General features: G+C 49.8%; 1 protein-coding gene across 1 annotated transcript; it reads left to right on the top strand.

Moving 5' to 3' along the window:
- Nucleotides 1-19,669: 19,669 nt before the first annotated feature.
- GPR119 (G protein-coupled receptor 119) lies at nucleotides 19,670-20,656 on the top strand. The gene has a single exon (XM_007072744.2). The coding sequence runs from the start codon at nucleotides 19,670-19,672 to the stop codon at nucleotides 20,654-20,656; it is 987 nt and encodes a 328-aa protein (XP_007072806.2).
- Nucleotides 20,657-22,675: the final 2,019 nt, after the last annotated feature.

The raw sequence follows: 22,675 nt of genomic DNA, 5'->3' as shown, positions 1-22,675 counted from the left end.
TAGCCCACGAAAGCTTATGCCCAAATAAATGTGTTTGGTCTCTAAGGTACCACAAGGACTCCTCGTTGTTTTAGTCAGGTAGGTGCTTCAGTTAGTGAAGGACTATATCTAATCCAGCTAAAAAACTGGGTGAAGGTCCAAGGGAAACAACTGAAATGATTGTACATGAATGCAAGTGTCTGGGCAATAAAATGTAGGAACTGGAACTACTGGTGCAGGAGGTCAAACCAGATATTATAGGGATTCTAGAAATATGATGGAATAGCACTCGTGACTGAAACACAGGTATGGAAGGATAAGTGTTGTTTAGGAGAGATAGGAATAAAAGTTAAGGTGGTGGGGTAGCATTGTACATCAATGAAGCAGTAAACCATCAAGACATAAGATGTGATAATATGAACAAAACTGAATCTGTTTGAGTCAATCACTTTGGAGAAGGATTATAAAAGGTTCTCCTGGGATAGTGTTAGGGGTCTGCCATAGACTTAGACTCATAGATATTAAGGTCAGAAGGGACCATTATGATCATCTAGTCTGACCTCCTGCACAATGCAGGCCACAGAATCTCACCCACCCACTCCTGTAATAAACCTCTCACCTATGTCTGAGCTATTGAAGTCCTCAAATCATGGTTTAAAGACTTCAAGGTGCAGAGAATCCTCCAGCAAGTGACCTGTGCCCCATGCTACAGAGGAAGGCGAAAAACCCCCAGGACCTCTTCCAATCTGCCCTGGAGGAAAATTCCTTCCCTACCCCAAATATAGCAATCAGCTGAACCCTGAGCATGTGGGCAAGATTCACGAACCAGACCAGGAAAGAATTCTCTGTAGTAACTCAGATCCCACCCCATCTAACATCCCATCACAGGCCATTGGGCCTATTTACCATGAATAGTTAAAGATCAATTAGCTGTCAAAATCGTGTTATCCCATCTTACCATCTCCTCCATAAACTTAAGAGTTTAATCTTGAAGCCAGATAGGTCTTTTGCCCCCACTGCTTCCCTTGGAAGACTATTCCAGAACTTTACTCCTCTGATGGTTAGAAACCTTCATCTAATTTCAAGTTTAAACTTCCTGATGGCCAGTTTATATCCATTTGTTCTTGTGTCCACACTGGTACTGAGCTTAAATAATTCCTCTCCCTCTCCAGTATTTATCCCTCTGATATTTATAGAGAGCAATCATATCTCCCCTCAGCCTTCTTTTGGTTAGGCTAAACAAGCCAAGCTCCTTGAGTCTCCTTTCATAAGACAGGTTTTCCATTCCTCGGATCATCCTAGTAGCCCTTTTCTGTACCTGTTCCAGTTTGAATTCATCCTTCTTAAACATGGGAGACCAGAACTGCACACAGTATTCCAGATGAGGTCTCACCAGTGCCTTGTATAACGGTACTCACACCTCCTTATCTCTACTGGAAATACCTCGCCTGATGCATCCCAAGACCGCATTAGCTTTTTTTCATGGCCATATCACATTGGCGGCTCATAGTCATCCTGTGGTCAACCAATATTCCAAGGTCCTTCTCCTCCTCCGTTATTTCTAATTGATGCGTCCCCAGCTTAGAACTAAAATTCTTGTTATTAATCCCTAAATGCTTGACCTTACACTTCTCACTATTAAATTTCATCCTCTTACTATTACTCCAGTTTACAAGATCATCCAGATCCTCCTGTATGATATCCCAGTCCTTCTCTAAATTTGCAACACCTCCCAGCTTTGTATCATCCACAAACTTTATTAGCACGCTCCCACTTTTTGTGCCGAGGTCAGTAATAAAAAGATTAAATAAGATTGGTCCCAAAACCGATCCCTGAGGAACTCCACTGGTAACCTCCCTCCAGCCTGACAGTTCACCTTTCAGTAGGACCCGTTGTAGTCTCCCCTTTAACCAATTCTTTATCAACCTTTCCATTTTCATATTGATCCCCATCTTACCCAATTTAACTAATAATTCCCCATGTGGCACCGTATCAAACGCCTTACTGAAATCTAGGTAAATTAGATCCACTGCGTTTCCTTTGTCTAAAAAATCTGTTACCTTCTCAAAGAAGGAGATCAGGTTGGTTTGGCACGATCTACCTTTTGTAAAACCATGTTGTATTTTGTCCCATTTACCATTGACCTCAATGTCCTTAACTACTTTCTCCTTCAAAATGTTTTCCAAGACCTTGCATACTAAAGATGTCAAACTAACAGGCCTGTAGTTACCCAGATCACTTTTTTTTTCCTTTCTTAAAAATAGGAATTATGTTAGCAATTCTCCAGTCATACGGTACAACCCCTGAGTTTACAGATTCATTAAAAATTCTTGCTAATGGGCTTGCAATTTTATGTGCCAATTCCTTTAATATTCTTTGATGAAGATTATCTGGGCCCCCTGATTTAGTCCCATTAAGCTGTTCGAGTTTCACTTCTACCTCAAATATGGTAACCTCTACCTCCATATCCTCATTCCCATTTGTCATCCTGCCATTATCCCTAAGATCCAGTAAGATCACAATACCGGTAAAAAGTAGCCGCCAGTACCAGCCTGTACCACTGACTTTAAAGCGCTGCCACGGCAGCGCTTTAACGTTTCTACCCCTTTTGCGCCTCCGCCCCTCGTCCGCAGCCCTGCTAGGTCCCTACTGGCAGGGCTGCTGATGGGAGGAGGGGGCACAAAAGGGGCAGTGATGACCCGGCATGGCTGCCGATGGGGGGGCACAAAAAGGGCAGTGATGTTAAAGCAATGTTTAATATCATTGCCCCTTTTGTCCCGTCCCCCCCTCCCCCAGCCACCAATTGGTGGGGAGGGGGCCGCGATTTAAAAGAAGTAGCTGCCTTGGGGCGGCATGGACCAGGCAGTGCAGATAGGCTGGCAGGGGGACGCTGTCCCCAGCCCTCCCAGCCCTGCCCCCTTCTGCCTGAGGCCCCGCCCCTTCTGGTAAGAGCTCCATTTTACTTTCACCCCTGCAGTAGAGAGCCTGTAGGAAATGGAAAAGGGGATTGGTCAGCATAGAAAATTACATCCTGTGGGTTTGTAAATGACCTGGAGGGGAGGACTTGTGTTGCCAGAGGCTGGTGTAGTCAGAGAGCTGACCCACAGCACGCAAAAACTCATGCTAAGGGCAGGTGATAGTGAGGTGCCTCACAACCCTGGGTACCCTGGGAAACGTTGCCATAAATACAGTAGGGGGGTAAATACCAGGAAGGGAGAAGAGCTATTTAAAGGACAATGTTGGTACAAGAACAAATGGGTATAAACTGGCCATGAAGAAATTCAGCTGACAATTAGAAGAACCGTTTCCAACCATCAGAGAAGTGAGGTTCTGCAGCAGTCTCCCACGAGGAGTTGTGGGGCCAAATAACTTAATTCATTTTGAGAGAGAGCGGGACAAATTTCTAAGTTTGGCTGTATGATGGGATTGCTTGTGATGGCAGGGGGCAGAGCACAGCAGCCGGTTTGTGTCTTATGAGCCTAAAAGCTCATGTTTCAGGGGTTTCAGCTGCACCTGCAGGGGTCAGGACAGGATTCTCCCCCACAATGTATTCTGGTTTTGTTTATCTCCTTCCTCTGAAGCATCGGGGGTGACCACAGCTGGAGATGGGACATCGGCCAGGGTGAGCCAGGGCTCTGAGGTGGCTCTGAGCATTCTCTCTCTCTCTCTCTCTCTCTCTCTGGTGCTTGGCTGGCTGGTTCTTGCTCACATGCTCAGGGTCTAACTGATCACTAAGTGGGGCAGGGAAGAAATGTTCCCCCAGGTCAGATTGCCAGTGACCTTGTAGGGGATGGGGGGCGCAGATCTCCTTACTCTGCACTGCATGGGTGCAGCTCATTGATCAGAATTATCGGAGTATCTCTCACTTAATCATTTCCCTGTTACTGCACTGGTGCACCTCAGTCCTGCTATTCTCTGCCTGTGGCCCATAATAGTCTAGTCTCCTGTGGGCTGTGATACTTTGGTCTCCTTTTGGCTGATGGATCAGTGTGTGGATGGTAGGTGGTGGTGGTGGCCTGTGATGTACAGGAGGTCAGACTACAAGAACTGGTGGTCCCTTCTGGCTTTAAACTCTTTGACTCTGACTGTGAGATAAATTTCAGAGTAGCAGCCATGTTAGTCTGTATTCGCAAAAAGAAAAGGAGGACTTGGGGCACTCTAGAGACTCACAAATGTATTTGAGCATAAGCTTTCGTGAGCTACAGCCCACTTCATCGGATGATTGTATTTTCCACTGAATGCATCCAATGAAGTGAGCTGTAGCTCACGAAAGCTTATGCTCATATACATTTGTGAGTCTCTAAGGTGCCACAAGTCCTCCTTTTCTTTTTGTGAGATAAATGGCACTTCTCCTGTCCTTTTACTCTGCATGCTAATACATCGCTGCAGGGACTATTGTGATGAACAGCATTCCAGGCCTGCCCCCTGGGCATCGTACAGAGCATAGGAAGATGCAGTCCCTACCCATAAGACCACAATACAGTCTGCAGCTATGGTTACCCTATGAGCTAGGCGTGCGATTCCCAGCTTGCATAAACATACTCCCGCCAGTTCTCACCAAGCTAGCAATAGCCGTGTAGCTGCAGTAGTACAGGTCACCATATGAGCCTGTATGTACACACAGGGTTCAGGTGGGTTTGTACTCAGGGTGGCTAACCCACACCACTACTCACCGCTGCTCATTCTACTGTGGTTATACTAGTGTTTTGAGCTCACTAGCTCAGTGAGCGCTAGTGGAAGTATATCTGTGCATCAGTGCATGCTGGGAATCACACTCCTCGCTCTAAGTGTAGCCGTAGCCTAGGAAGAAAAAATGCAGGTGGCGAGTGGGGGAAGCACACAGACACAGTCACCTCTCACTAATTCCAGGGGTTTTATATTCGGGGGGAGCGTTTTGTTTGTTTCCTTTATTCTGAGCCGCTTCAGAGAGTCACAACTTTGTTTTTAAACAGCCTCCCAGAGAACTCTTTCCCAGCTGTGCCTCCCCTTCTCCCCCCGCCCCGGTACATACAATGTGGGGATGACACTGCTTTCAGATTTGGGGTTGGTACAAGTGAACTCCCTCCTGGATCCAGGAAGAGAGCTCAGGACTCCTGGCCCCCTGTGTCCTGCTGCTGTCTAGCAGGTAGTGAAGTAAGGCACTGGAAAAGTGTGTTCTCAGCAGCCTTCTACTGGTGTTCCTCTAGCTCAGGTGGCCAAGGTCAGTGCTGCGGGACTAACAGACCAAGGTTCAACCAAGTGGTGAACCAAGTGGGGTTCTCATGGTCACGCATAAGGGAATTTATTCTCTTTTAAAATCTTAGTTATTTAATTCACACAGCAGGAAAACTTCCCCTGAAACAGGCATCATAGTTAAACAACTTGATCATCTAAAAGTCAGGGGGTGATGCACACGAGAACAGTGGATCTACATTTTGGTCATTTGTCACACTCTGACAGACACGAAGGTTGTGAGCTATGTCCCGGCTCAAGCACCCTGGCTAACCCAGATACTTGCTGCGGTATGGAGCATGGATCCTGACATTCCCCATCTTGGAGAGTGTGGCTGAGACTCCCCCATTCTGCGCTGTCCCACCAAACGCTGTGGCACATGCCAAAGACACCTCAATAGGAGCCTTTCCTCCTATGTCATTCACTCGTTCCAGCTTTGTCCTGATTACTCATTAACCTTATGAAAAGTGCTCTCCAGCCAAAGCCAAATAGTGACAGATTGCAGCCCTAGGCTGCCTCTGTGCCCTGACATTAGATGTTACTGGTATCTAGGAGCCTTGGTTTGTTCAGTGCTCACTGCGTTAATGGCCATTGTTAAGTGGTGAGATATCATGTAGCGTGCCCCTGGGTCCTGGTGCAGAAGCCACCAGGGAGCTCTCACTGCCTCCACCCCCACACCTTGTCTGGTATCATGGTGGATAGCAGAGATCATTGCCCCATACTGGGGCCATGTCACGCGGTAAGTACACCCTGTCGCAGGGTGTTGGGAGGGCATCAGGTGGCTACCCTCCTGTGCAGGGCAGCCTGGCCCAAGTCAACAGGGTGGCCCTTGTAGGGTTATCACCTTTGAAATGCCAAAAAAATGGCACCACCCCTCCCCCACAAGGCAAGGCTGCCACAATCCCAACTCCACAACCCCTCCTTCAACAGCCATTTACAGTATCTAGCAAGATAACACAAAGATTGATAACATTGCACATCTCAAAAAGAAAAAGGAGGACTTGTGGCACCTTAGAGACTAACAAATTTATTTGAGCATAAGCTTTCGTGAGCTACAGCTCACTTCATCGGATGCAGTGAGCTGTAACTCACGAAAGCTTATGCTCAAATAAATTGGTTAGTCTCTAAGGTGCCACAAGTACTCCTTTTTCTTTTTGTGGATACAGACTAACACGGCTGCTACTCTGAAACCTGTCATATTGCACATCTCACTCTCACATCACTCAAACCTTCTCTCTCACACACCGTGCACTTGTGTGTTGGTGGCTGATGGCTGCTGTATATTCAAGTTTTGATCTGTTCTCACTTAAACTGCAGAAATGGGAACACTGCAGCATCTTTAGCTGGACACAGAAACTTTTAACAATAGATATCCCCATGTATTGTGATGATAATGCAAATCTTTAGACCCACATGAAAAAACCCCAGCAGATTAAATTATTTTTCTAGCAACTGGCAAATCTATTAAAAAAAACAACCAGGCCAGTCAAATACCACCCAGGGGGTAACCCTAAGCCCTTTGGAGCAGGACAGCATGTCCTAGGGCCCAGAGTCAATAGGACAGGGCAAGCAGCCCTCACCGTCTAGGGTCCCACAGCCTCCTGGCTGGGGCATGTCAGCAATAAACTTGCCCCCCTTGTGGCCCAAAAAGGAGCAGCCACCGCCCAGTGGTGCAGTTGGCAGCTGGGGTATGGGGACCAGGTCCTCGCTACTCCACCAGATCCCAGCCCAGGGCCATATCAGTGGCAAGTGGTCCCACCACTGGGTCAGCAGGTATCCCTCTGAAACATACTGACTCTGTTCCTGGTACCACAAGCAGACCAATGTTTGATTCCCATGGGATACTTCCTACCCTGCCTCCCCAGCCTGAAGTCTGCATGTCCTCCATCTCCTTGGGGTATTCAGCAGGTGAGATTTCTGGCAACTCCTTCCACTACATAGAATCATAGAATATCAGGGTTGGAAGGGACCCCAGAAGGTCATCTAGTCCAACCCCCTGCTCGAAGCAGGACCAATTCCCAGTTAAATCATCCCAGCCAGGGCTTTGTCAAGCCTGACCTTAAAAACCTCTAAGGAAGGAGATTCTACCACCTCCCTAGGTAACGCATTCCAGTGTTTCACCACCCTCTTAGTGAAAAAGTTTTTCCTAATATCCAATCTAAACCTCCCCCATTGCAACTTGAGACCATTACTCCTCGTTCTGTCATCTGCTACCATTGAGAACAGTCTAGAGCCATCCTCTTTGGAACCGCCTTTCAGGTAGTTGAAAGCAGCTATCAAATCCCCCCTCATTCTTCTCTTCTGCAGACTAAACAATCCCAGCTCCCTCAGCCTCTCCTCATAAGTCATGTGCTCTAGACCCCTAATCATTTTTGTTGCCCTTCGCTGGACTCTCTCCAATTTATCCACATCCTTCTTGTAGTGTGGGGCCCAAAACTGGACACAGTACTCCAGATGAGGCCTCACCAGTGTCGAATAGAGGGGAACGATCACGTCCCTCGATCTGCTCGCTATGCCCCTACTTATACATCCCAAAATGCCATTGGCCTTCTTGGCAACAAGGGCACACTGCTGACTCATATCCAGCTTCTCGTCCACTGTCACCCCTAGGTCCTTTTCCGCAGAACTGCTGCCTAGCCATTCGGTCCCTAGTCTGTAGCGGTGCATTGGATTCTTCCATCCTGAGTGTAGGACCCTGCACTTATCCTTATTGAACCTCATCAGATTTCTTTTGGCCCAAACCTCCAATTTGTCTAGGTCCTTCTGTATCCTATCCCTCCCCTCCAGCGTATCTACCAATCCTCCCAGTTTAGTATCATCTGCAAATTTGCTGAGAGTGCAATCCACACCATCCTCCAGATCATTTATGAAGATATTGAACAAAACCGGCCCCAGGACCGACCCCTGGGGCACTCCACTTGACACCGGCTGCCAACTAGACATGGAGCCATTGATCACTACCCGTTGAGCCCGACAATCTAGCCAGCTTTCTACCCACCTTATAGTGCATTCATCCAGCCCATACTTCCTTAACTTGCTGACAAGAATACTGTGGGAGACCGTGTCAAAAGCTTTGCTAAAGTCAAGAAACAATACATCCACTGCTTTCCCTTCATCCACAGAACCAGTAATCTCATCATAAAAGGCGATTAGATTAGTCAGGCATGACCTTCCCTTGGTGAATCCATGCTGACTGTTCCTGATCACTTTCCTCTCATGTAAGTGCTTCAGGATTGATTCTTTGAGGACCTGCTCCATGATTTTTCCAGGGACTGAGGTGAGGCTGACTGGCCTGTAGTTCCCAGGATCCTCCTTCTTCCCTTTTTTAAAGATTGGCACTACATTAGCCTTTTTCCAGTCATCCGGGACTTCCCCCGTTCGCCACGAGTTTTCAAAGATAATGGCCAAGGGCTCTGCAATCACAGCCGCCAATTCCTTCAGCACTCTCGCATGCAACTCGTCCGGCCCCATGGACTTGTGCACGTCCAGCTTTTCTAAATAGTCCCTAACCACCTCTATCTCCACAGAGGGCTGGCCATCTCTTCCCCATTTTGTGATGCCCAGCGCAGCAGTCTGGGAGCTGACCTCGTTAGTGAAAACAGAGGCAAAAAAAGCATTGAGTACATTAGCTTTTTCCACATCCTCTGTCACTAGGTTGCCTCCCTCATTCAGTAAGGGGCCCACACTTTCCTTGGCTTTCTTCTTGTTGCCAACATACCTGAAGAAACCCTTCTTGTTACTCTTGACATCTCTTGCTAGCTGCAGCTCCAGGTGCGATTTGGCCCTCCTGATATCTTTCCTACATGCCCGAGCAATATTTTTATACTCTTCCCTGGTCATATGTCCAACCTTCCACTTCTTGTAAGCTTCTTTTTTATGTTTAAGATCCGCTAGGATTTCACCATTAAGCCAAGCTGGTCGCCTGCCATATTTACTATTCTTTCGACTCATCGGGATGGTTTGTCCCTGTAACCTCAACAGGGATTCCTTGAAATACAGCCAGCTCTCCTGGACTCCCTTCCCCTTCATGTTAGTCCCCCAGGGGATCCTGGCCATCTGTTCCCTGAGGGAGTCGAAGTCTGCTTTCCTGAAGTCCAGGGTCCGTATCCTGCTGCTTACCTTTCTTCCCTGCGTCAGGATCCTGAACTCAACCAACTCATGGTCACTGCCTCCCAGATTCCCATCCACTTTTGCTTCCCCCACTAATTCTACCCGGTTTGTGAGCAGCAGGTCAAGAAAAGCGCCCCCCCCAGTTGGCTCCCCTAGCACTTGCGCCAGGAAATTGTCCCCTACGCTTTCCAAAAACTTCCTGGATTGTCTATGCACCGCTGTATTGCTCTCCCAGCAGATATCAGGAAAATTAAAGTCACCCATGAGAATCAGGGCATGCGATCTAGTAGCTTCCGTGAGTTGCCGGAAGAAAGCCTCATCCACCTCATCCCCCTGGACCGGTGGTCTATAGCAGACTCCCACCACTACATCACTCTTGTTGCACACACTTCTAAACTTAATCCAGAGACACTCAGGTTTTTCCACAGTTTCGTACCGGAGCTCTGAGCAGTCATACTGCTCCCTTACATACAGTGCTACTCCCCCACCTTTTCTGCCCTGCCTGTCCTTCCTGAACAGTTTATAACCATCCATGACTGTACTCCAGTCATGTGAGTTATCCCACCAAGTCTCTGTTATTCCAATCACGTCATAGTTCCTTGACATCACCAGGACCTCCAGTTCTCCCTGCTTGTTTCCAAGGCTTTGTGCATTTGTATATAAGCACTTGAGATAACCTGTTGATCGCCCCTCATTCCCAGTATGAGGCAGGAGCCCTCCCCTCACAGACATTCCTGCCTGTGCTTCCTCCCGGTATCCCGCTTTCCCACTTACCTCAGGGCTTTGGTCTCCTTCCCCCGGTGAACCTAGTTTAAAGCCCTCCTCACTAGGTTAGCCAGCCTGCTGGCAAAGATGCTCTTCCCTCTCTTCGTAAGATGGAGCCCGTCTCTGCCCAGCACTCCTCCTTCATGGAACACCATCCCATGGTCAAAGAATCCAAAGCCTTCTCTCCGACACCACCTGCGTAGCCATTCGTTGACTTCCACGATTCGACGGTCCCTACCCAGGCCTTTTCCTTCCACGGGGAGGATGGACGAGAACACCACTTGCGCCTCCAACTCCTTTATCCTTCTTCCCAGAGCCACGTAGTCCGCAGTGATCCGCTCAAGGTCATTCTTGGCAGTATCATTGGTGCCCACGTGGAGAAGCAGGAAGGGGTAGCGATCCGAGGGCTTGATGAGTCTCGGCAGTCTCTCCGTCACATCGCGAATCTTAGCCCCTGGCAAGCAGCAGACTTCTCGGTTTTCCCGGTCAGGGCGGCAGATAGATGACTCAGTCCCCCGGAGGAGAGAGTCCCCGACCACCACCACCCGCCTTCTCCTCTTGGGAGTGGTGGTCATGGAACCCCCAACCTCAGGACATCGCATCTCATGCCTTCCAACCAGCGGAGTCTCCTTCTGCTTTCTCCCCCCAGACATAACATCTGGTCCACTCTCCGCAATGGTACCTGTGGAGAGAACATGAAAGCGGTTAGTTACCTGTGTCTGTGTTACTGGAACCCGGACATTCCGCTTACCTCTTCTGGAGGTCACATGTTGCCAAGCTTCTTCACTGGCCTCTTGGCTCCTCTGTGCAACCTGCTCTATATCTTTAGAGCTTTGTGCCCCTAGAAGCCTATCCTGAGTTTTGTCCAGAAAATCCTCAGTTTCTCGTATACAGCGCAGGGTCGTTATCTGTTGCTCCAGACCTTCAGTCTTCTCTTCCAATATGGAGACCAGCTTGCACTTTGTACAGACAAAGTCGCTTCTGTCCTGTGGAAGAAAGACAAACATGGCACATCCAGTGCAGGTCACAACAGCTGAACCCCCCCCTTCCATATCACCTACCTACTATGAGCTTCCTCAGAGACGTGGGCCTCAGCAGACATCCAGATACTACAGAGGGACCTAGACAAATTGGAGGAGTGGGCCAAAAGAAATCTGATGAGGTTCAACAAGGACAAGTGCAGAGTCCTGCACTTAGGACGGAAGAATCCAATGCACCGCTACAGACTAGGGACTGAATGGCTAGAATGCAGTTCTGCAGAGAAGGACCTAGGGGTGACAGTGGACGAGAAGCTGGATATGAGTCAACAGTGTGCCCTTGTTGCCAAGAAGGCCAATGGCATTTTGGGGTGTATAAGTAGGGGCATTGCCAGCAGATTGAGGGACGTGATCGTTCCCCTCTATTCAACATTGGTGAGGCCTCATCTGGAGTACTGTGTCCAGTTTTGGGCCCCACACTACAAGAAGGATGTGGAGAAATTGGAGAGAGTCCAGCGAAGGGCAACAAAAATGATTAGGGACTGGAACACATGAGTTATGAGGAGAGGCTGAGGGAACTGGGATTGTTTAGTCTGCAGAAGAGAAGAATGAGGGGGGATTTGATAGCTGCTTTTAACTACCTGAAAGGTGGATCCAAAGAGGATGGATCTAGACTATTCTCAGTGATAGCAGATGACAGGACAAGGAGTAATGGTCTCAAGTTGCAGTGGGGGAGGTTTAGGTTGGATATTAGGAAAAACTTTTTCACTAGGAGGGTGGTGAAACACTGGAATGTGTTACCTAGGGAGGTGGTGGAATCCCCTTCCTTAGAAGTTTTTAAGGTCAGGCTTGACAAAGCCCTGGCTGGGATGATTTAGTTGGGATTGGTCCTGCTCTGAGCAGGGTGTTGGACTAGATGGCCTCCAGAGGTCTCTTCCAACTCTGTTATTCTATGATTCTGCTCACTGGGGTGTTCGCATGGCTGGTCTCTGCAGCCTGGGGCTCTAACAGCTTCTGAGCAGGAGTCTGCAACACACCTCCACTCTTCTCCCTGGTCAGCCTAGACTGAGCTGGGCTGCCCTCTTTTATAGTCTGCCTCCAATCGGCGCATGCCCAGCAAGGGTGAGAGGGCGTGGCCTTCTTGGATCACACGGTGTAATTAAGCCCTGCAGGGCCAGTGCAGGGTAAATACACCCCATCACAGGCCAGATCAGCTCCACCTTTTATGAGGGTCCACAGACTCTGCTCCAAACCACCGAGACACCTTTCTTCCCAGCATCACAGGAAGGGAGTTCCACTGGGACAGGAGCTGACCCAGGGGCTAGTGGGCTAGAAACGAGTAAGAAGGACTGTCAAGGAGGGTAATGTCAGGTTTGCACATCAGGAGGAGCGTGGGGGATGGATATGTGTGTTTGTCAGTGTGCGGTGAAAAGGAATGGCGGGGTGGGGGTATTTGTCACTGGGTAATGCAAGAGTGAGTAGCAGTGAGGAGGGAAGTTAGGCAGGGGAAGCACAGGAGCAACTGGCAGCTGGAAGGAATGAGGGAGGAATTATCCATTGGGAGGAAGGGTGAGTTGTGGATGCTTGCCACTGGGCGGATGAAGTGCCACCCAGCTTCTTCCAACAGCCCTGACCCACTGGAAATACCTTTACCCTCCAGTGATGTAGGGTGCCCCCTCTATCCCCTGGGGTAGGCCTTGGTGCTCTTTGCACTTCAGGCCCATTCTGTCGTGTCCCCAGGTGGTTATGCATTTCCCAGGTTCTCTGTCACCGTGAGGCCTGGCTCTGGCTTGGGGATGTGTGGGGGCTAGGGGATGGGCTCTGGCTGTGGGGTGGGCTCCAGCTGTGGGCCAGACGCTGTCTGTGGGACAAGCTCTGACTCTGGGACATGGCCAAGGTTCCGTTTAGACTCAGCACGGTGTCTGTGGCTGCACGTGTTTTAGGACTTGTTTCCGTGGCGGGGTTGCAGGGGCCACTCCTGTGTAGCTGCTCTGCCCTGCAGTACATCAGGGCTGCCCCATGGTGACTTATACTGGTTTGAAACAAAAGTCCCTAATGTTGTGAAGTTCTTATCTCAGAGATCCTCAGCCTGCCCCTCCCCCCGTCCCAAATCAGTCCCTGGTTATTGTGGCTGTACCTGTAGCCCCAAGAGCCCACGAGTCTGCCCCCACATGGGGAGGGCACCTTGTCTGCCCTGCTCTCTGGGGGTGTTTATCCCCCCTGCTCTCCTGCTGGTAATAGCTCACCTTAAGTGATCACTCTCATTACAGTGTGCGTGGTAACACCCATTGTTTCATGTTCTCTATGTATATAAATCTCCCCATTGTATTTTCCACTGAATGCATCCGATGAAGTGAGCTGTAGCTCACGAAAGCTTATGCTCAAATAAATTTGTTAGTCTCTAAGGTGCCACTAGTACTCCTTTTCTTTTTGCAAATACAGACTAACACAGCTACTACTCTGAAACCATGTTCTGGTAAGTTCCACTTCACACTGAGATGATTATATTTGCATTTGATTTCCAGGATGGGAAGAAGTAACAGGAGCTATTGGAGTCAGTGGGTGCTGGCACCTCTCATGTGACTGGTTTTGAAGTAGGGATGTAAATATAGTTTTAAAAGTTAACCATTTAAACTATTCAAATTATATCGTTTAAACAGTTAACTGATTAAAGGGAGAGAGGCTGGGGTTGCTCTGGCCAGTGAGGCAGGAGCTAGGACTGGAGTCGGCCGGCCGGCTGGGTGGGGCCATGGTTGGGGCCTGGTGCAGCCAGAGTCTGGCCACCATTGCCGGGGTCCAGTATGGTGCAGCCAGGGTCCAGTGTGGCACGGCTGGGGACAGGGTCTGGCCAGCGAAGTGGGGTCCGATGCAGCGTGGCCAGCATGCGGCCAGGGTGCGGCCAGCGCGGTGGGGTCTGGCGTGGTGTGGCCGGGGTCTGGCCAGCACAGTGGGGTCTGGCACGACCAGGACCAGGGTCCAGCCAGCGCAGTCTGGTGTGGTGCGGCCGGGGTCCGGAGTGGTGTGGCCAGGGCCAGGGTTTAACAGTTAAGGTTGGTTAACTGGTAAGCCTGAGGCAAGCCCCAGAAAATCATGAGATTTTTGTTTTTTAAAGATTATTGTCATGCTGTCTGGAGTGGCTCATGACCATCCGTGCCAACCTCAGGGCAAACTGTCAAGAAGCAGGACAGAGACCGCAAACTGCCTGTATGTCCTATAATTAGATATCCCCAACCCAGTAACAAATGTAAACTCCTAAAGCACTATAACAGCCTTACCATGGATTCCTAGACAGTCCCCTTGGGCACTCCAATCTATCTTGACACCCAGGCAAGCTAGACTTAGTGATAATTGGTTGCTATACACCAAAGATCACAAAATATGCAGGTTACTTCCAGTCGCAAGAGACCAATCTCTTACATCAGGTCAATTTATACCTTATATCTCTCACCTAAGACAACACCTATAACCAATCCTTTACTAAACTAACTAAAGATTTATTTACTAGGAAAAAGAAACAAGAGCGTTATTACAAGGTTAAAGCAAACAAACATGTATACACAAATGAGTTACAGTCTATGTATGGTTTTAAAAAGTGACAGAGTTGTAGTAATCTGCCAGCTCTGAATGTCTTTTAGAGCTAAACCAGGTTGATTCTGGGGATCTCTGATTCTGTTTCATAGCTTCAGCCATGCGAGAGTCTAAACAGCAAAACAGATCAAAAATTTTCTTGTCCACTATCTTTATTTCCTTCTTCCAGAATTCAAGCTACTGGGATGAGCCCTTTTGCACGTAGCCTCTTCATGGGTGTGCAGGGCCAATAAGCAAAGTCTTTGTATTGGGATGTCCTACAATGGCCCATTTAATTTTGATCGGCCTTCTTGATGGGCCAGGGACGATCCCTCCTGACAGGTGCACAGTTTCAGAGCAAACAGTTTTTACAGTTATAAAGCAAAAACTTCGATATTACCTTATAGCGTGTGATAAACATATTATGTGACATTAATGCAGGCAGCAACTTGCAAGCAACTCATGAAATCCAAACCCTAAACCCATGATTATAAGTCCAATACCCATCTTAGTCACACTGACACACAGGTGACACAGACTGGTTTCCAGCAATTAATTTGTCAGTGCTCGGCTGAGGCCTAAAGCCTTGGCAAGAGCTGGCACCTGGTCTGCCAGCGTCACAATTTCTATTGTTTTTGGTCTGCCTTTTGATTGTTGAACTCCCTGTGCTCATGCCCAGTGTGTGGGTGATCATTCATGTTGCCCACTCTCCCAGATGTGTTGGGTAAGGTGATTTTGGCCCTCACTGCAGGTGCTCTCACCCCCATAGCTGCCCATCCTCTGCCAGCAATTAATTCTGCCCCCACCCAGTCCCCATCCCATCAGCTCAGCTCCCACCGCACAGTTCATCAACTCAGCCCTGTCCAACCCCTGTTCAGTCCTCCCAATCCCCAGTTCAGCCCCCAACCCATCAGTTCAGTGCTCTCCCGATGCACCTCTGCTCCTCCTGGGGTTCTTCACCCTCTCTTCCAGGCTGGGGGGCTGCAGGGACTCTTCACCACCCTCTGCCCTGCCCAGGCCAAGTGCTGCAGGGAGGAGCGGGGAGGGGAAGGAGCTGCCCTGAGCTGCGGGGCTCTTTGTTCCCCCCACCCCTTCTGTGAGAACAGCTTTGGGTTGCCCCAGGAAGGAAGAGAGCCATCTCTGCAGCAGGTCTAGTAATGCTGCCCCAGGAGGCAGGTGAGTGGGATGAGCAACCAATCAGGGCTCAAATTCACTAGCATGTCTCTGGCATTGCCAGAAGGGCTCCAAGCTGCCCCCAGTCGTAATCCCATAAGTGGGAAAACCTTGGGAGAGCTGATAACACTATATAACCAGAGCCCTGTCTAGCCAGGTCTCTTGTACACTGCAGAATGCAGGTGCCCTGGGCTTAGCAACGTGCTGGGGTTGTGACAGGCAATTCTTTATTGGCTTAGGGCCCAATCCTACTCCCAGCGAGGTCTGTGAAGAAACTCCCACTGACTGTAGCAGGAGCTGGATCAGACCTTTAAGGAATCCAACATTGAGACATTTTACCATGATGTTATTGACCAGCAAGTTTTTAGTTTGCAGATGATACTGCACAAGGCATGTGTTATACAAAGATTATTACAGTGGAGTGTAGCGTGTGAGCACAGGGCTCTTAGGGTCACAGGTGCAATCAGTGCTTAGGGCCAGCCCATTTGGTGAAGAACACGGTCAGGGCTGACCTGCTGGGGATCCTAGGGCAAGCTCTGGGCCAGCTTTACTCCCATGCTGCAACACACATACACACACCTGTGCTAGAGTGGGCGGCCGTTGGCACAGGCATCAGCTATGCCTGCTTCACCCCATGGGACAGTTCTCCCACTACGCATCTTCACAATTGGTCAGTTGCAAATGAGTCCAGCTCCTCTGTGATCCTTTCGGGGGAAAGGAGGGATTCTCTGTGGCCCAGCATTTTGTGCCCTTGTCATCGACAGCAATGTCCAGTGAGTATGCAATCCTCCGACTCCAGTCCAGGAGCACCTTCCCCCTCCTTTGCACTCCAAGTGTTCTCGTTACATGATGAGCCAGAGTGCACGTGGCCTAGGATGGCAGAAAAGCCAAATGAGATACAAACAAGCAATAACTTGTCCGGATTCCTTTTGTGAACTATTTCACCGAGGGTGACCCACCCTATGGAAACAAACCCCTATCAGACCCTTGTTAGCAGACTGCCAGGAAGTAAACAACAGTAGACTCTCAACAATCTAGCATGACAATATTTGCATGGCTTGTGTCAGTCAATTGCCCCGGGAGGCAGTGCAGTTAATGTCACTGTGACTTAAGTTTAAAGAAATAAAAGCAGCCCAAGGGCCAGGGAAAGAGCAGAAGGAGCTCCTGCTGCCAAAAGGGCTGTGGGAAAAGGGAGAAGGGCTTTGAAATGTATTGGGATAAATAAATACCAGGTAAAATGCATAGGAACAAGGCAGAAGAAGGAATTAAGGCTGGATATTGAATAGCTGCTATGGAATCACTTTTTAAATTTGATCTCACTAAAGAGAAGAAGAGATCTTAGGACAGGGCTGGAGGGTCTTATTATTTTCTATTTCTTATTGCCCCAGAACAGCAACAAAGAGACACGAGGAGCACTATAAACATGGTGTCTTGGGGTAACAGAATGGAGAGATGGCTCCCAGGGCACAGTACCTGCGGTGACACTGGCATCACAGGGAGGGCTGGGGGCAGCCTCTGATCCCCAAGCCAATGGCTTATACTCCAAATTTTTTGCTGTGTGCAGGATGGCTTGCCTGGGTGCGTCGGAGAAAGACCTTAGGGCAGGGCTTGACTGAGCTGTCAGGATATGTTCCTGGACACAGTTAACCCATCTGTAAGATATTGGGAATGGCAGAAGAAGCCATGGAACCCAAAGAACCAATATCCTGATGTTCTTGTAGAAATGTGTGTGGACACCACCCTTTCCTTTGAATGCCAGACAGCCACTGAACCCAAATGTGACCCCAGGCTGGGTGGCTGCTCAGTGCCACAGACAGGATGATGTGCCTTGGAGATGGGGAAGCACAGAAACACTTGCATCACGAGGCAGAGCTCAATCTCTAGAGCAGCAGTGAGAGGGAGGCACCCAACAGCAGCCAGAGCAGGAGGTTGCTCCTCCGGCAGATGCACCACACATCCCTCACAGGCTCCTGCTGGAGAGGCGACAGCAGCTGCCAGGTTAGTGGCAGGTACTCCGAAGGGGACAATCTCCAAATGCAGGTGGGGTGCAGTTTCCTGCCTTCAGAGGCAACATTTCAGGAATGAGCCCCTTTGACAGATCCTGTGGACACATGAACCATGTAAAGCCTGTTACATTTACTCTACAAATGCTATATGCATCCTTATCGGAGGGCTTGCAATTGTGTTCCTGTCGCAGTGGAGGAGTTACCGGGTTTCCTGCAGGAACTAAAGTCACCAGGGTAACGAATGTCAGTCGCTAGGCAGGTAACAAGTCTGGGGACATTTTACCCTTCCCTTCCCCTCTGGGAAATGACACCGACTGGCTGGACCTGGTTCAAGGGGCTTGGGAGACAAAGAATGGAGAGCTGCATAAAGTGACCAATGTGTCATGGAGACGGTCACTCACCCTAGATCCATGAATGGTCGTAAGACTGTGACTGGAGGGGCAGGTCCTGGGGAGGATCTGACCTACTCTGAAACCTGCCAGAGCCTCCAGGTGGAAGATGGGCAATGCCCAAAAGCCAGCCCTGCATATAGGCTCTATATTGTTTTTAAGATGTTTTCTCTGTCATGCTTTTGTTCTGAATATAAAATAGGACTTTGCTTCCTGAGAGCTGGCTGGCCACTGGTTTACCCTGTCATTGCCCCTGGCAGGACAGGACGGCAGGTGCTGAGCTGAAGCCAGCCTTGCTGAGATCATCACAGTGAAATGCGGAAGTCTGCAGCCGAAGGCCCCAGTCTGGAGGGAGAGGCTGAGAGATTCCCGCCAGGAACCTGAGAAAGGTGATGGCCTGAGACGACAGTGCGGGGGGGCCCTTACAGAGGCCATGAAGCAGTCAGAGGTGCAGTTACTTTGGGAACCATGACAACCCCAAAGTCTGGTTCTAAGGAGCTGGGCAGAAGAATCCAGTTCTTGTTTCACAAAGATATTCATGTGCCTAACTTTATTACCCTGATGTTGCAGCCTTTGTCCTTTCACACCTTGTTCCTTACCCCCAAATGCAGCTGGCTAGCTCTTTGGGGAAGGGGCTGTGTCTTTCTGAGGGGGCTGGAAAGTGCCCCGCCCGCATCTAGGTGCTGTAAAAAAAAATGAAATGTAATAACAATTGTTTGATCATCTCCCAGCACCCCTGGATTCCAGCAGCTTTAGCTGTGGGTGGAGAAAAGAATGAACGGACCTTAAAGACATTGGGGAAGAAACTGCAGCAGCATGTGGAGGGATTCTGGATGTGTGGGGCCGGAAGGGGCACATGGGATGTCTGAGTTATGAGCTGGGATGTGTGACAATAACTACAAAGGATTGGGTGATTGTCCTGGATGGAAAACAGCATTGGCATTGTCGGTCTGGAGCTCCTGGTGGGATCGTTCACTGTGATTGCTCTCATCAGACCCAGCATAGACTCTGCACAGCCTGCTGCAGTCCGCCAACCCCTGGGGTGATGCTATGAATGCAGATGGGATGCTGAGCCACCCAGCTGATTGTCAGAGCAGCCTGGCAAGCAGCGAGAGCATTTCCCCTCCTTTCTCTGGAGTTGTCTGGTAACTGGGTTCCTGGAGGGGCGGGACTAGACCTGGTCACTGGCTGCTGCTAGCAGCATGCACCTTGCAGTTCCAGTCTGCTGACAGCTGGGGATACATAGGCACGGTTCAACCTCATGGGCTCCCTAACCAGAGAGGAGACAAGTACACCCACATGCACTGAGCTTTCCAAGTCAGCTCTTATAGCTGAGCCCAGGACCATTGCACGGTGACTGTCTGACGTTTCTCCAGGACATGTTTTTCCCCAGGATTCCTAGCTGATCTGTGATTCTGGTAGCAAGCCCAGGGAATGCCATGGAGTCAAGTCAGTAAGGTTGGACCTGCCGTGTCCTTATGAGAGATTAGCTATGGATGGCTTTGCGTTTGGAGTGGTTCTCTCAGTTTTGGCCTCTCTCATTATTGCTACAAACACACTTGTTGCTGTTGCTTTGTTTAGGCTGATCCAGAAGAACAGCTGCACAGGACTGTATTTTGTCTTGAACCTCGCAGTTGCAGACTCTTTGGTTGGTGTCACAATCACTGGGCTGGTCACAGACGAGCTTTCCGCACACAGACACCCCCCACCGAAGATGGTCTGCATCCTGAGGATGGCCTTCATCATCTCCCCTTCAGCTGCCTCCATACTCACCATGATCATGGTGACTTTTGACAGATACTTGGCCATTAAACGACCTTTCCAGTACTTCCGAATCATGAGTGGCCTGGTAGTTGGTGCCTGCATTGTGGGTCTCTGGCTGGCTGCCTGCTTTATTGGCTTTCTCCCAGTAATAGTGCAGGGCTTTCAGCAGAGCTACGAGGGGAAGTGCACTTTCTTTGGGGTTTTCCAGCCCACATACATGCTCACCGTCTTCTGTACCGGGTTCTTCCCAGCTTTGTTCATTTTCATTTACCTGTATTGTGACATCCTGAAAATTGCCTCTCTGCACGTACAGCACATCCGAGAAGTGGCACAGGTTGGGCTGTCGGGGAACAGTCCTTCGCCTCATAACACCAGTGACATGAAAGCCGTGAGGACCGTGGCTATTCTCATCGGGTGCTTTGTGCTGTCTTGGTCCCCTTTCTTCATAGCTAGCATTGTGAAGACCATGTGCCAGAAGTGCCTCCCATACAATGTCATTGAGAGGTACCTGTGGCTGCTGGGGCTCTGCAATTCTCTGCTGAACCCGCTGATCTACGCCTACTGGCAGAAGGAGGTGCGGCTGCAGATCTACCAGCTGTGCTTGTGCGTGAAGAGGAAAGTTTTCCCTCTCTTCCACATGGAGCGTGGCCCTCAGGTTCCCAGCAGGGGTCCAGCACCGATTCGTGCCATATCCCACCCACAGCTCCAGGAGTGATACGGTAAGGAAAGGAAGTGTGGGCTTTTCTCCTCTTCCTCCCCTGGCAGAGTCACAGGCTCGGAGGGTACCGAGATGGAAGGAACTTGCTGGGATGTCTGGGCCAGGCTCTTGGGCTCCATTTTGCAAACACTGGCAAGGCCAAATTCAGCCCTAACGTAAATGTTGCAACCACAGTTTCAGAAGCACCCACTGATCTGGCATGTCTCAAGTTGGGCACCAAAATTAATGGCCACTTATACAAACAGCCTTGGTCCATAGCGCTGAGTTTGCCAGGAACCACTCTCTGGCAATCAGCTCTGTGTCCATCTGGCTATGCCCTCTGGACACTTCCCCTAGTTCAACGCCTATTCTTGGCCTTGGTTAAGGTTAAGTCCATTGACTCTTGGTTTTACTCCCAGAGTCCTGTGAAAACAGCCCTCCTCCCTCCCTTCCCAGGTTTAGGGTTTGTCTACACTGCAGCTGGAAGTGTAATTCCCAGCTCTGGTAGGCGGACCTGCATGAGCTCTGCCCCAGCTAATGCTCTAACAATAGTAGCATAGTTGCGGCAGCCTAGGTGGTGGCTCGGGTGAGCCATCCAAGTACAACCCAGTCTGAGTCCCTAGGTACGTATTCGGGCAGCTGTCACACTACCATGCTATTTCTAGCATGCTAGCTTGAGCAGAACTATCACGTGGATGTATGTCTGAGCTAGGAATTACACATCCAGCGGCTGTGCAGACTTACTCTTCAAGCAAGCATCTCCCTTGCCAACCCCACTGGCTAAATGAGCTCCGGGCCCCACAGCAGATCTCTGCTCCCACCATCAGGCTGGTCACCTCCTCTGAAGTTCTTCTGCCTTTTTTGTAAAGCGAGGTTCCTCAAGTTAAGTGCAGCCCCTGGTGCAGCCTCCCCACACTGGGCAAGAGGACCCTCTGTCCTCTGAGTCTGGCCCAGCCCAGCCCAGAACAGGCCTTTGTCACAGCAGCCTCACCATCAGCTCAGGACCCCTTTCCAACACTGACACACCTCCCAAGGAATTAGCTGGGAAGCAGCCGTGACAAGGGGTGACCCAAAGTCTCCTGCAGGTGCTGTATCCTGCTCTCCAGAGCTGAGGTTATTTCAGATCACCCAGAGGAAAATTAAATGGTGGCGTGAGACAACAGCCAGGTGCAGCCCTGCTCTTTACCTGGAGAATCACAAAAATCGCACACAGCGAAGACGCACAGCTTGGGGCTCAGTCTGGCAGAGGCAGGCATGCTTTGGCAGGGATTGTATATGTTTCCTCCTGCCCTCTAGGCAGTGGGTGGCAGCTGAGTGAGGCAGGCCAGTGAACCTGGCACCATCAGCTAGCACCTGCCTGGAAGGGAAGACACAATAAAGAGCAGCTGAAACCCAAACTGCACACTGGGGGGGGCGAGGGCGCGAATGGGGGAACCGCTCACTTGGGCCATTCACTCCTTTTCCCACCCCTACATCACCATGGCCGGCGTGCATAATATGCTGGGGAGAGGTCAGTGAGGAATGTGTGGGCGGGTACAGGTCACAGAACATGGCCGAGAAGGCCTGGCCCAGCGCAGAATAAGCCTCTGCCAGCAAACCTGGACATTTTTAAAATGTATCATTCCCACATGAATGTAGGGAGGGGGCTGGAGCCGAGAATCTATACCAGGGATTTCCAAACAGCGGTACATGTACCCCTGGGGGTATGTGAGACATCTCTGGGGGGTGCGCAGGAGAAATTGTGTAATGGTGGGGTTTATTTATTTATTATTTGATCGCATTTTTCACGATAGGCTATTCAGACGAAGGTTTAAAACTCTGTGGGAATTTGTTACATAAAATATAGTAGTTAATTTACTTCAAGATGTACCAATGAGAACACAGAGACACCGACGTACAGAGCTCTCACCTCCAATCACTGTACAGTGCAGGTTCAGTTGCCCAGCAATTGTCCAGTCTAAGTGAGCTCAGAACTGAGTCAGGGTTTTGTGGGGGGGGTTTGTTATATACATCGCACTGTAACTGTGTCTGTACGGA

The sequence above is a fragment of the Chelonia mydas genome, chromosome 9 (genome assembly GCF_015237465.2).
Source record: "Chelonia mydas isolate rCheMyd1 chromosome 9, rCheMyd1.pri.v2, whole genome shotgun sequence".
Lineage (NCBI taxonomy): Eukaryota > Metazoa > Chordata > Testudines > Cheloniidae > Chelonia > Chelonia mydas.
The sequence above is the reverse complement of the archived record's forward strand: the minus strand, read 5'-3'. Positions and strand labels throughout refer to the sequence as shown.